The sequence below is a fragment of the Taurulus bubalis genome, assembly GCF_910589615.1.
Source record: "Taurulus bubalis genome assembly, chromosome: 5".
Taxonomy (NCBI): domain Eukaryota; kingdom Metazoa; phylum Chordata; class Actinopteri; order Perciformes; family Cottidae; genus Taurulus; species Taurulus bubalis.
In genome coordinates, this window is record NC_136593.1 from 19856565 (window position 1) to 19871630 (window position 15066).

Here is a 15066-nt window from a genome sequence, read left to right on the forward strand (position 1 = left end):
ACGTGGTTTACCTCGCAAAAAAACAAATAAACAGACTGCTTGGAGCAATCAGTGGGCATGTTTTGTCCTGCTTTTCATTTCGAATATAAGAACCCTTCTGTCCTAAAGAGAGGCAGGCGACCCATCGTTATGTAACACAGGGAAATGCAGTGCATCTGCTGATATGTTGTAAAGTCACTCTGGACCAAACATGATTGCTCAACAAAGCTCACTTGTCCCCGAACCATGCCAAACAACGATAAAAAAAAAAAACCGGCAAACTTAAATTCTGAAACAAGCTGCTTCTTTATAATTGTGTCTCCTCCTTCTTTAAGCCATTAAACTGCAAAGCGTATCAAGTTCACTCTGAGGTTATTTTCTATCAGCGAAGGCAAAGTAGAAAAGCAGCCTTGTTACAGCCGGAGGTAAACATTTAGACATTTACTGTAGATACTTTGCAGTTTATGCAAATAAATCGGTGCCAAAGCGGGCATCGCAAACGTTCACGACGGCCTGGGGTGCACAACACAGACAAAACAGTTCCACACCCTGTTCAATATGCATGCCACAGGCTACTTTCAGCAGTGGACACTGAGCTTCTTCATCATGCCCTGACCTAGAAAAGGCAAGTCTGCACATGAAATGACGGCTAAGTGGACGAGCCAGCTGAGTTGATGTGCCCTGAGGGAGGTCGTAGGGAGCGGCTTCTCCTCCTGAGGTAGCACCAGAGAGCTCCTGAAATCCATCTGATCTCTCTGGAGGCCTTCCCGAGGGTTTGAGCCTTTTCCTGCCATCTTTCCACCAGCAGTGCGTGGCCCAGCTGCGGGTGCGGTCGGGAATGTGAGGAGGCCCGTTGTTCTGGCCGTCGTTCACCCGGGCAGAGAGGCAGGCAGCGGCTTATGTAACGGGAGCCATGGAAGAGCCTTTGTGTGCATTTGTGTGTGCAGAGACGTTCAACCAGAGAAGTTGTTCAGTGAAGTCCTGACTGTGACCTCCTTCCAAATCAAAGTTGTTACCTTGTGAAATTAAAAGCGGCCACTTTTCTTTGTGTTTTCCTGTTCAAATCAGAAAGGGCCCGTCATCCTGACCTGATCACGGCTACATTTCAGTAGAGTAAGAGCCTGAAAATAGTGCATCCGTTTCTATTCATACAATCGGGACAATGACAATGCTCGACAGCGATAATGGGAATCGATCCCAGGATTCCCACCCTTTGTGACAACACAATGCAAAAAAGGCAGTCTATTATTCAACATGCCCGTTTATGCAAGAGAACACAATAAGCACACATGCAAAAACCTCAAAACCAGAAGACACCGATAGACGGCTTTCGAGCGGCGCGCACTTAGTCACAACTACACGTATACGGTTCCCTACATCAAGACACGCGCGCTGAAATGATGCAGTTGCAAACACCGCAGCGCTCTCTCTCTCTCTCTCCCCTCTTAACCTGCTCGCCGTGAGGTTTGCAAAGGGTTAGCGTTGCCTTAGCAACCCCTGTCTGGCTGTGGGGTGGCGATGACACGTTTGGCTGCACGGCTTTGACCTCTCCCAGCAGACTAATGTTTCTCTTCCCTTCTGACTTCCCTTTCTCCCCTACATGGCCCAAACTCACTTTCCCTTTTTTCTCTCTTCACTCAAAGTCAAGTCAACTTCAACTCAAAATGTCAGTTCACACATGACAGGATGCTTCCTAAACACGATATGAATTAAAGCTTCCTGAGTTTGAGTGACTTGAACTCTTCCAGATAACATCTCCTTGTTGAGATTCTGGTCCTCTGACCCAGCAGCCCACTCTTACCTGGATGACCGTGTTTCCGCCCTCCAGCAGAGCGATGGCCAGCAGGATGCTCTCCTGGAAGATGCGGTCGCTGGTGGCGTTCATGATGAGATCGATAACCAGGTCGGAAGCCCCTTCTTTGTCCAGATGGCACTGGACCTCCGCCAAGCTCAGCTCCCCGCGACCTCCGACCCCGGAGCTGACAACTGTGGACGCGGAGATAACAATTATTATCCTCTACGTTAATGCTGAAGCATTCTCATTTCAGACACACAATAGAACAATCTATTAGCATATTTGATTACTAAATGCAATTTAAGAGTTTGACCGGTTCCATTATTTTGAAGGCTTTAAGCAGTTTGATGGATGCTTTCATCCAGAAACTAAGTCACTGCATTCTTATCTAACTTGTGAATTAAGTTGAATTAATTACGTTAATTAATTAAGTGTTTTTGCTAGCTATACCTTCCCAATATAAATAAATAAATGTAATACACAAGTATATTTATTACATTTCAGGGGGGATACGATACAAAATTAATCTCAAAACACTTATTATTATCTTTGCTTTTTTCTGTTGTATGGATTACCAGGCTAGAATTTTTTGTATAAGGGCAATCTACTCAAATAAGCAGTATCTAAGGAATGAAAAGGCATTTCAATTGTAGTTGGTTCCATCTAAAAACTAAACAACCGTATAGGCCACATTACAAGCCGTCACCCGCCCTCCACGGATAGTACCCAGTGAACCTGAGATGAAGAACTCTGACTATTTCATTCACAAAGCAAAAAGCTTTAGATTCATACTTTTTTTCTATGTATAGTGGCTTTAATAAAAGAGTCCAGAGGATGTTTCAATCGGGTTCATAAAGGAGGCCATTTGGTAAAGAGAGCTTGTGCTGCGTGGAGTGAAGACACAGGTTTTCATTTCCATCCATAGTGCACAAATAAGATCAGATGTGTCTGTAATCCGTGGAGATCCTTTAACTCCTTCTGCTGCCAGTTACCACAGCCAGCCAGCCAGGGGAGCAGTGGTGAGATAACAGCACCCATCAGAGCCATCTCTGGCTGGGCGAGCCACTGAATCAACAACACATCCCATTCTAGACGGCGCTTGGCTCGCTGGTCGCCTGGCAACAACACGGCCCACGTTATGCTGAGGAGAGAGCCAGTATGCTCAGTAGCAGAGCCGAGGTCCAAGGGCTTAAAGGAGGACAAGGCCATGGCTGTGAATACCATTTATTCTCCCCCCCCCACACTCTAACGCATTAGAGATGAACGATGAGTCACAGCTGTGATGACAGACACCGAGCGACCTGCTACAATGAATACATGTCCGTTTACGAACAATCTATTACATTTGGGAACGTCAGATTGAGGGACAAATGGATAAAGAGACTGCTTTAGTTTGTAATAACGACTGTTTTCTCTACATATGAATGGCCTTCTGTGAATGTATTGTTGTGAACACAATGCCCAAATGTCGATTTACATGGTGGGCGTCCACATGAAAGCGAGCTTGCATTTACTGTTACCCATTGGAAATTGTCACTATGACTATTCTTTGTAATCTCTGTAAAAAACATTTCCGACACGAGAGGAACTTCCACGTCATCTATAAACACTACGTACTGTGAAATGTATACAATGATTTGAAATTATTCTGAAACCTTTGACCGAATGCTTACGCACTACCTGCTGAAATCACTTCCTTCATGTTCCTTCTCCACTAAGAACTACACAGATATTTTGGATAACAGGTTTTATTCATGTGTAAATCATCTGATTGATCAAATTAACAAAATAATTTGTAGTTATTAACATGATTCGCTCTGTCAGTATTGATGCCCTTGTTTACAATGTTAACTCTTTTAGCACCGTTAGCCGTTAGCTGCTGAGCTGAATTTAGCTCTTTTGAAAGCAACAGAAAAAAAATCTTCAATTAGATTATCATGAAGATCATCATCATCATATAATTTCCTTTAATGTTCTGGTGAGGAGATTCCACATTAGCAATGGCCAAAAGATTTTATTGGACAATAAGCAACTTATTGTGAGCTTTATAAAAACAACTTTTGTTAAGTTTATTTCCTGGCTGGTGTAATACAATCATGCAGCTGTTCTCTTTTCATTTTAGTTCCATAAAAGTTTGAATTGTGTGACTAAAGCGAAAAGGTTTCATGTTTTTATTTCTTTATTAATAGCTAAAATAATCCGTTTGTAACATATACCAGCTGTAAACTGAACTATTTAAAATCGTTGACTATTTGTTTGTACTGCGTGTTGCTAAACGGACCCAGCATAAATCATTTCATCGTATCTCTACGAGCGTAGCCATACAGACACACACAGATAGGGTATTGAGACACACACACACACACACACACACACACACACCTGCAGGTGATTTCTTCTGCGGTCCAGGAGAGAGTGGCCCGTTGCTGAAGGCTGTGAGGCTCTCTCTCCTCAGGCCAGGTTTGACGTTCCCATAGTATCGATTGACAAGGATCTGCCGCAGAGCTTCGCCCTATCATTGCAAAATGGATGTTAGGAGATAATGTCAGATTAAGGCTTCCATATAACAGAAGGGGCGCTGATACCTAAAGTCAGTGTTACTGTGCTAATGTAGCGAGACCAGAACATTAGTGCAATAACTTAATCACACCAAGGGTTTGAAACCTAACACAAAAAAAGCCCAAAATATAAAACTGTGAAAAGTTACACGGCTACATGGCCACCTCTTGGTAAAAGAGATGGATTCTGAATTAGAGATGCTCAAGGCAATTAAATAAATACAATAAAACAAATACAAATAAATACAAATGAAAAAAGAAGAGTAAGAATGCTAGAGCATTGAAGGCTAATCATAATAACATATCCCCCTTCGAAGAAATCAACACACAGCATCTTCCTTTTTGACATTAACCCTCCAACCTCAGTCGACGATGGTTGAAAGGCGACGCTGTGCCCTCTCCCATCTCAACATATGCTGACATTCGGTGTTTTGATGAAAATCAGTGCGGCGCAGTCACCTACACGACCTCTCTGAGCCAAACATGTCCCAGGCCGTCAGAGGACAGAGTAAGAGCCCATAGGGAACGTCCATCCGTTGATGTGCCTCACGTGTTGCATATCGTATAACTGACTGGGGAGTGAGTGAGTGCCATGCAGTGGAAGCAGTGAGACTGTGAGGGCATCCTGGTTGTCGACCATCACTAAGATGGAGGAGGGAACCAAACGCGGTACCTACCCTCCTCTGATCCTCCAGTTGCTTCTGCGGCTGGTTGGGATCAAGCTCCTTAAAAGGTGAGGTGAGTTAGCAGAAAGCAATAAAATAGAAGAAAAAAAAAAAAAAAAGGTGGGAAAGGAAATTAGCGAAAATAAATATGTTGTTGATACAGTGCAAATTAGTTACTTTACTCGCATGCAGGGAATTGGGTGCCGATTGGATCATGCAGTTAAGAGGGAAGTGGTTGTGTCGGGGAAGACGTGAGGTCGAGCCAAAGTCATGCAAGGCTTCGTGCAAGGAAGGACTGATGTTCATTCTAAAAACATGGACCTACGTATGAGTTAATCATTCTGGAAAAAAAAGTCAAATTGAAAGCTTATTTATGCCCACGGTCCGGTGGGGAATTTCTCAAACGTTTTACCTTTGGCCTCCGGTGCCTCACATATTATTTTATAGTCACAGAAGCCAATTATTTACATAAAAGAATGACAAGCTGCCAGAGGGGGATTAACACAAGCCATGACAACAAGAAGGGGGAAGAAAAAAGAAGAAAAAAAAAAAAACTGTCCAGGTTACATAATTGAGCCGTGAGCTACTGATACACACTGTAAAGCACCAATCTGGCATGGAAAAACACGTCACCCATGACTTTAACCCTCCCCACCCACTGAGGGAAGATCAGACGACTGGACTTTGCTCAAAAAACAAGAAGTGGAAGGAAAGATGAAAGAAAAGCGGGAAGGAGAGAGGGTAAAATGGAAGAGCATGCACTAAACATGGTGGTGGTGGTTTCGGTGGTGGGGGGCTATCAGGCATGAAAACGGGTCAGGGGTGAAAAAGGTGAGAAGGATATTACCCCTCTAGGGGGGTCCGGGGGCATGCTCCCCCGTAAGAAAAATTGTAATATTCCATATTTTAAAGCATCAATCTGATGCATTTTGAGATGCATTTTTTGCCAACTTGGGGAGAGCTGGAGAAACTTAACTTCAGCCATGAGTCAAAAATTATTATGGCCTCCTTACTAAGTATTATGCAAGCCATTTCATGCTGTCATAAGGGGTGAAAAAGACCTGCAAACTCATAAGGGGTGAAAAAGGTGACACCAGCGGGGCGGGGGGGCAGTGACGGGCGAGTCAGTGCCGAACAGCGTCACTCGTCGAGAAGCTGACAAACTATGATCATTATGGGTTTTAATTCTTCTTATGTCAATACCCAAGTGTACATATACTATATACACACACAAATACTACCGTTCAAAAGTTTGGGGTTTGGAATAGCCTTCATTTCTAAGAACAAGAACAGACTGGCGAGTTTCACATGAAAGTTCTCTTTTTCTGGCCATTTTGAGAGTATAATGCAACCCACACATGTGATGCTATGCATAGGAAAGCCAGTTGTAAAGCTTCTCTCACCAGCATAACTGTTTTAAGTTGTGCTAACATAATTGCACAAGGGTTTTCTAATCATCCATTAATCTTCTATGCGATGAGCAAACACAATGTACCATTAGAACACTGAGTAATAGTTGCTGGAAATGGGCCTCTATACACCTATGTAGATATTTCATTAACAACCAGATGTTTCAACCTAGAATAGTCATTTACTACATTAACAATGTATAGTGTATTACTGATTAATGTAATGTTATCTAAAAAAACAGTGCTTTTCTTTGAAAAATAAGGACATTTCTAAGTGACCCCAAACTTTTGAATGGTAGTGTGTGTGTATATATATTTTGTAGACTTAATACTTACAATATGCAATACTGCTACTATACTGAATATTGTTTTGCTACTACTACATTTCTCTTCATAATATTACACTTATATGCCATAATATGTATAATGTACCAGCCTTTTTATTTGACCATATTATGTCATACTGTTATACCACTTTACTTTGAGGAGACGTCACGGTTAGTCTAGAACACTGAATAATGTTTCCACCAGTAAACCTGAACATGCACACCTCTCTCTGTGTGACATCATTATAACCACATAACTCTATAGATTATAATTAACTAGAGGATACACTTTTTCCTACACGTAGATCTTAAACCCTTAAATATAAACAGTAGCCCGGCCACCCTACGGAGGAAACTCATTTCGTTTTTTTTATTAAAATAAAAGTTGGATAAAATCTCCATTGTCCTCTCCTTATATGTAATCACGTGTCGGTAGGTAGAACTGCAGCGCCGCTGAGTCGCCGCTCTCCTGTCTGACGTCACACGCTGCCACGGACTCTCCGCTGCCAGTAATCTCACTCGCTGTCTCCCAACAACGTTAGCTAACATGTTAGCAAGGTGACTAGTTTGCCATTAAAAAACTGGTGGGAGGGAAATGAAGCCGCTGTAGACATCTTAACGCTGATTGGCCAAGACTCGACATGTCAAAGGTCTTCTATTGCTAAGATGATCACGACCTCAGTTTTTTTCTGTGTCCCACTCCAATCTCAGAAACGGCAGACAGTTGACGCCCCCCCCCTCCATCCCCAAAAACAAAAACTCTTCGAAATCTACACCATTCACGTAGGTTACCTATTTTGGTTTCAAAACGGCGAATTTCGCCGAAAGGTGAGGGATTTTCATGTCTGGCTATATACAGCAGGAGATGATTTAACAAAGGGATGGGATGTGTCCCTTATCTATTTAGATAAAGAGCAGACTGAGGACTGTAATGGGATGAAGCTAGTGTATAAATATGACAGATCTGTGATCAGCAGTGACCCATATCAGCAGGCCAGTAGGGGTCTTAAACACACCTCGGCAGGGACTTCCGGCTCGGGTGGAGGTGCCAGCTGATTGGAAATAAAAGGATGATGTTAGTCAGAGTTTGAAGATGTTGAATTAGTTACGTCGCATCCAAAGAGTACCACAATCACCTAAAAACTCCTCGTCCCTATACTTTGCCATTCGCTCATGTTTAGTTTTTCTTCCGTATCTGGCCTTCTACTGCTCACTAAGATTGCCGGTCACATGCACAACCGCGCATCATACATGTGCGTGACTCAAAGAGCCAAGGGCAGAGAGAATGTGAAGAAAAAAAAATAGAAGACCACAACGCTCTCAGAGACCTTGGTGATAATGTTTTGCTTACAGTACGTGGGAAATTGTTTGATTTCAGTGCGTCTCGTGTTTTCATGGAGCGGGTGTAATGACACAGCACGGATGATAAGCAGCGTCGGCCTATTGCAGCGAGAAAGCAGGAGCTCTGTTTCGACCTTCACCACACCGGAGACCTTATGCAATGCTACGCTGTGGTGCGTTTAGTATTCTGTGGTTCGCTGTTAACCTCCTGTTGCACAGTGTTGCTGCCTGTCACTTTACACGACAAGAAATGTCGGGGCTAAGAGAGAAAAAAAAATAGGCACACAGTATGTGCATTCATCTCAGTGTGCATATTGGTTGCTATACAAATAATTATTTGTGGTCCATAAGATTTCTACTGACACTTTTGAACATTGCATTTTGTCTTAGAAAAAGAAACAAAGTGATACGACAAAGATAAAACAATTATACAAAATGTCACTTTTTCCCCAAAATCTGATTAGGAAACTCAACTAATCCTCGAAGAGTACAAAAAGCAACAACAGTATAAAGTCTGAAAAGTACAATAAAAATGATTAAATAATAAAATTGGTGACCAAATAAGTCCCTAAATTCAAAACATTTTATTTAAAATGAATAAAATAATATAACATAAAATGTGATGATAGCCTTGGGCATCCGCATTCCAGTTGTTCAAGAAACTACTGATTTAAATTGCAAAGCTTTTAACCTAAATACACACGCACGCACCCCCTGACATGGGCATACATTTGGCACCCTCTATGTAACCCAGCCATGCTGGTTTATGCTGATTCATTGTGCAACTAGACAGGAATTTCCCTCCATCAAGCCCCCTTGTTACGTCAATGCACTGATTTCCACAGGAAAACGTGACGCATCACGCGACATTCAACACCGTTGCCAACGTCTTCTAATTCCGTTAAAAAAAAGCGCTGGTGGGACATGATAACCGGCGTTTGTGTAATCTGACCTCATTTGCTGAGTTTATTGATCTATAGATATCTATCTATCTATCTATCTATCTACCAACAGCTTGCTAGTGATTTTCTGGGTTATAAAATAGACATCAGCTGGACAGCGTGACACCACTTGTTGTCAGCATCGGTTCCCCTTTCTTACGCTTCCAAGGTGTGATAAAAATAGTCCACAGACAAACAATGAGATTTGGAGCATTTTAGCGGAAACAGAGGCAGTTAAAGTCAGATGATCTTCACTCCTCCAACCATCCCTCTGTTTATAATAACATAACTAAAGAGGCTTGCATTATCTCAAAACGGCCAGAACCAGTGAGCATGACTTCACACCTCAATGGCAAGTCATGAGGAAATTAGCCGTTCATAATCAAAGAAAAGAGCAGAAACAGGCTAGAAACAGAGCAGAAACAGGCCTAAAGTAAAGCCTCCCTGCCCCTGCACCGATGCTACTGTCTCCTTCAAGACATCTCTGCGGAACCTCTAATGCCAATTACCAGCGAAGGTCGCACATCAGTGGGGAGTTAAATTCCAGGGAAACGGAGGAAAAGAAGAAAAAAAAAAGGCAAAGAAAATTGTTGGCTCTTATGCAACTGCTTCCTGAGAGCTGGCTGGATCCCAAGAATCGTGCAGCATTAAGTTCAGGAAACTGGGACAGCTGCTACGTGCTGCTGCCGCGGCACGTCTGCAGCTCCCCCTGTTGACCGATTAAAAAAAACAAAAACAAACAACAGCCCAGAGTCTTCTGACTTCACCCACAGTCGCAGGCGGGAGGACAAACCAGGACACGCTGGAGTCTATCTGAGGGCAGTCTGGCAGAGCCAGTGAGGGGAGTGGCAGCTGGGTAGGTAGCGCGCTGAGAACAAAGCGTGGCGGAGAAAGTGAAAAGAACAAAACAATATTCGTCACGGATGCGGTCAAAAGAAATAAATAATAAAAAAAATGCATGAGGTGAAAGAAGGAAACCATTAGAGAAATCTCGAGCTCTACAGACAGTAATGGGCCAGGATAATGGGGGAGATAAACATATAGATGAGAGCTTGAGAGACACACACTCACACACACAGACCACCACATGAGCGTAGAAATAGTCCCTTATATAACCCTCAGTACATGTATGCGTGACATCACCAGAACCAGACGGGGAGACATCATCTCCATCTGACCGCTCCGACCTCCCACAGTCTCGACAAACAATAGACGCACACGTGCACGCGGAGGGAAAGACAAACACATGCAGTAAAAGATACGATCGTGGGGCCATGACGACGAGGGCTGCAGGTCGATCATGTCTTATCCCCCCTCCCCCTCTCTCTGCCCCAGGGGGCTCGCATCTGATCACGTTTCTATTTCTGGAAGAATGAGACAACCTCTGCTAATGGGCGAAACCCGTCACTCCGCTTTATCCTGATCCCTCTCATCGCTCTCCCTGCACGCACACACACACTGGGCATGCAACAACTAGGTATGATGGGAGTCTGTCAAACAGTAGTGAAACGGACAGCTGCACTCATTCCAAGAGACTTTGGGGTGGGAGTCGGGCGTGTTAGGGTAGGTCAGAGAGCTAAATGCTGGGGTTACATAACATCCATCATGGCAGTTTGTTTCGCTCCTGCTCAGGGGAAGTTGCGATTTTTTTGGCCTGCCTGTCTCCCACATGAGTGATATCCGCACACATGCTGCCAGCCGTCAGTCAGGGCACTGTGCGCTGGTGTTAACACGAGTGTGTGCATGAATGAGTGACATGGCGCATGTGCTGGGGGTTCAGGGAGTGTGTGTACATTCTTGAGATGCGTATGGGAGGAGTTGACGAGACAAAGGGCCGGCCTTGGAGAGCAGCCCTGTTTGTTTTTTTGTGGAAGCCGGGGATTTCCAGCGCTACAGCACCGAGCGGCACGCACAAGGAGAAAGGGAAGGAGGAAACATGAGAAGGAGAGACATAACAGGGAAACTGAGAGCATATCGCTTCCTGGCAACTCTGGAAAGACCCTTTCCGACAATTTCGCCATTTCCCCTGCTGACAGCATGTTCACTTCCCTTGCACTCACCGCCTCTTGATTAAGTGACTAGTCTACCGTCTCGAGTGTTATTTTTTCCGGCTGGCAGATTCTTGCCGCTCTGACAACGTGTGCTTTCAGTTTGACAAAATGTACAGATTTCAACAGAAGAAGAAGAGCGTACACATTAATACATAAGCTTTTCGCCAGAGCATTCAGTATACAATATACAGTCGTCCTCAGTGGACGGAGTTTGCTCGGTTGTCATTGGGATGAGCTTACAGCAGCTGTCTCCACAGCACTTTTATGACTGCTCATCGAAAAAGGCTGCAGAAAAAAAGAAAAAAAAAGGACTAGGAAATAGTTTGACAAAACCGTCACAATTCAAAAGGTCAAGAAAGGAAGTGATGTCCTACAAGTGTATAAGTGCAAATCTAAAAGTGAGTGGATTGACCTCTGGTCTGAATGAAGAGAGCTGTCGCAATGAAAATGAGAGGAAACTGAAGTACTACAGACTACTTTTGCCTCTGATCTCTGGGTGATAAAAAAAAAAGGATCTGGTCCTATGGTTATTTCGTTGCACTAAAACTTTGATCACAACACAACTAGAATTTATAGTCCTTTAAAGATAATATCCCCAAACAGAATAAACCTAAAACAACAACAAAAAGCAAACAAATTGCTGAACTAAAGGTTTCTCAAACAAACGTCCTACAAGCTATGAATAGATGTGTGTGGGGAGAGGTCCTATCCTGTGATATTTATCTCCAGTCTCATATCAGATATAGTTTCTCGGCAGTCACACCCATAACCCCCGTGACATCTCCTCACCATCACAAACAGAAAGGAGAAACCTTTTTTATCCACTTCCTTAAGGCCACAGGTCACGACCACACACATATTTTTGCAATGCACACGCATGTCATGCACACCGCTCCGCACACAGTCCAGCCCCAATGTGTTATGAACAATCTGTGAGATGAAGTATCCCCAGCTATATATATATATATATATATATATATGATACACTCACACCTGCTCTTGTAATGGTGGCAAAGGGCTTAGAACTTGATCTCTCACCACCATCCATCATAAGGGGGCTGTGCGCCATGTAGATGGTGTGACCAAAAAAATAGAAACATTGCATTGAATCATTATCAACTCAAGATTAAAAAGAGTTTAACCCAAAATCTAAAATAGATAATCTTCCCTCTTACATAGAGTGCTATTTAGTCAATCTAGAGTTGTTTTGGAGATATCAGTCGTAGAGATGTCCGTCTACTCTCCAACTAAATGGCACGCTTTTGGTGCTCAAAGCGTCAAAAAAATAAGTTTGAAAAACTCAACGGCATTGGCTTGATAATATAAATCGTTATATTCTGTAGATATTCTGAACTTCTGGCTGTTCGGGTGTTTTTTGGACGGTCAACCTGCGTGTTGACTGGACGACTCCCTGCTATCGCGATTGCAGCATTTGTTACTCTACTTGTGATCAAAGAAAATAAATTCAGAGAACAAGAGAAGTTGTTTGACTAAGTTCTTCCGGACGCTACACCAGGCATCCAATAATTAGTACGCATTAACAGGCTCTTTCCAGAAGTCATGACCTCGTTACTCAAGATAATCCACTGTGAGTTTTGTGTAGGAACTACCTTCGGCAACCGTATCACCACGCAGAAGGAACTGCACTCAGGAGGATGCCATCAATGTTTAGATTCACACTGTTGGAGCAGAAGCCTCTTGTCGATGAGCAGATGCACGCTTCCGGGGGAAGTTAGGTTCCCTGAACGGTTCAAAAGCAAGTCAATCATGAAAAATTCGATGCCGTTATTGAGAAGTTTTACATTTCCTAATGGGACACGAGGATGAAGAGAAAAGACTCCAACTGGTTGTTACAGCATGAGCAAAGTTTGTGACGTTTCTTGATCAAAAGAAAGAAAAAAAAAAAAATCACTCTCTGTCCCTTGAACAGAAATCTTGGGACCCAAAAGTCCCACACAATTTGTGACGAGCAATCTTAGCCACACATAGACGCTGTAATGGCCATGCTGTATAACTGTTCGGTTACAACAGACTTAAGAAATACTTCAAAAGGGATAAACAATAGTAGTACACTGAGGATGAAAAAAGTGTCTGTTTATCTATCTATAATCGGTTGGTAAAAAGCTGTATCCCTGTATTATCCAGAATATATTCAGGAAAATAGAAATCTTCTAAAAATTAATTTCTTCCCTAAAGAGTGCACTCCAGTACAGAAAGTCAGCACATGACTAAATACAGGCAGAATACACAAGCATATTGCACAATATGAGCTAGACATGCTAGCAGTATGCTACGTTATACCATGGCGATCAGGAGCAACGCTGACAGACACAAAACAGAGAGGGATGGACTGCGCTACCGACAGGTGGCACGGATGGAGCGCCAGAAAGAGTACGAGCAGCACAAGCACGTCTATGTTGTTAGTGGGAGACAAATCAGATGTAGCATCACAAAAGGAAGTAAAATTATCAACCTCAGCCACATCCATTTCATCATCAAAGGCAATCAGCTGCAAGAGAAAAAGTATAGGGGGCAGAGGGTTAGTAGAGCCAGATTAATGAGTTAGAGCTCCGTCTCACACACACACACACACACACACACACACACACACACACACACACACACACACACACACACTTTCTAAAATAAAAAATAAACTGTGAAAGAATAGCATGTAATTATTAATTGTAAAAACCCATCCCTATCTTTATGTTGTGTTGTTCTACAGTATCAAAATCACAGATGGTTTGGGTCTTTGTGTCCTTTTTAAATAGTGCTTTCTCGTTTGTGCCGTTTTAGATGACCGCCTGTTCTAATATGTTTGGTCAAGAGCATCTTGAACATCTTGTATTCCACAGTCCACAAATTGTTTTCCAAAATCAAGGAAACATACGTTTTGTGAGTACCATAAAAAAAAACGAATCATATAATCAAGATTAGATTATTATATGTTGTAGAGAAGTTATAATGATTGGATTAATACATTTGTTGGTGAAATAAATACTATTGATCCAAATTGAGAATATAAAAACCCTTGGAGGGAATTGTGTGCTTGATTATTACTTTTACTGTAGATGCATCAGCCATCTGAAGCCTTATACACAATGTGTTTTTTCAGATCAATGAGACTGCTGCTGCGCTGTTTCCAAGAGTACTGCTTTTGCTGGGTTTTTATAAAATTTTCTAAAACATCAGCCAATATTTTCAAATATGAAAGTGAAATATTTTTGCACTTATGCATATGCATAAGATACAAAAGAATGACACCTATGGCATCAAAATAGGAAAATAATGCCTCCAATTACATGAATCAAAATCCTAATTCCAGTTGTGGGTTGACTTTGTTTCTACCAGTGAACTATAACATACTGATATTGTTGCAAGCTGCAAACTGACAGAGTTGAAGCAATCAACTGAAGATTAGTTTCCTTAATAGCCAATGAGATCATTAGTAACCGATGAATGCTGTGTAAAATGGTTGTGGGTGATAGTCGAAGCATGTTTGATGTTAATACTGTTGATGTACCTTCCTTAACCTTTTAAAAACCAATCCCCCCCTAGGTGGGAGGGGGGGGGGGATTGGCAGACTAAGCGATTGTTATATAAAACTGTAAATCATAGCTTGTTTTATGAAAAAAAAAAGCCTGAAACTACTGTATTTGGATGTATTGAACACCATAAGTAATATACAAGTGAGATATATGCTTTGGTACATGAACAAATTTAAATGTCACAGAAGCGCGCAAATGTGCACATCTGTGACAAAAGCCTGAAAGTGCTTTTTTCCTAGAAACCTGAAACCTTTTCATTTTTTTCTGTGTCATCTTCATTTACTCTTAACCAGTAACATATAGACATATATGTACAGGCTTCAGAGGCAACCCAGGAGAGCTCAGCCTCTCCTTTTATTTTTGATGTCTTCCAGTATGTTTGTTGCAGTGGGACACTGTATCCCGAGATGTCAGTGAGGTGTTCTATCTCATGTGTGGGTGATTCTTGGG

The 15066-nt window shown here is 42.5% G+C and overlaps 1 protein-coding gene across 1 annotated transcript in view; it reads right to left on the bottom strand.

Annotated features, from left to right (window-relative positions):
- Positions 1-15066, bottom strand: part of itpr1b (inositol 1,4,5-trisphosphate receptor, type 1b) — a gene marked incomplete at its 5' end in the record, with an annotated part of 82005 nt that overhangs the window by 32506 nt on the left and 34433 nt on the right. The window contains 2 exon segments of the mRNA XM_079218778.1: positions 1781-1958; positions 4153-4286. Coding sequence (XP_079074904.1) covers positions 1781-1958; positions 4153-4286 — 312 coding nt within the window.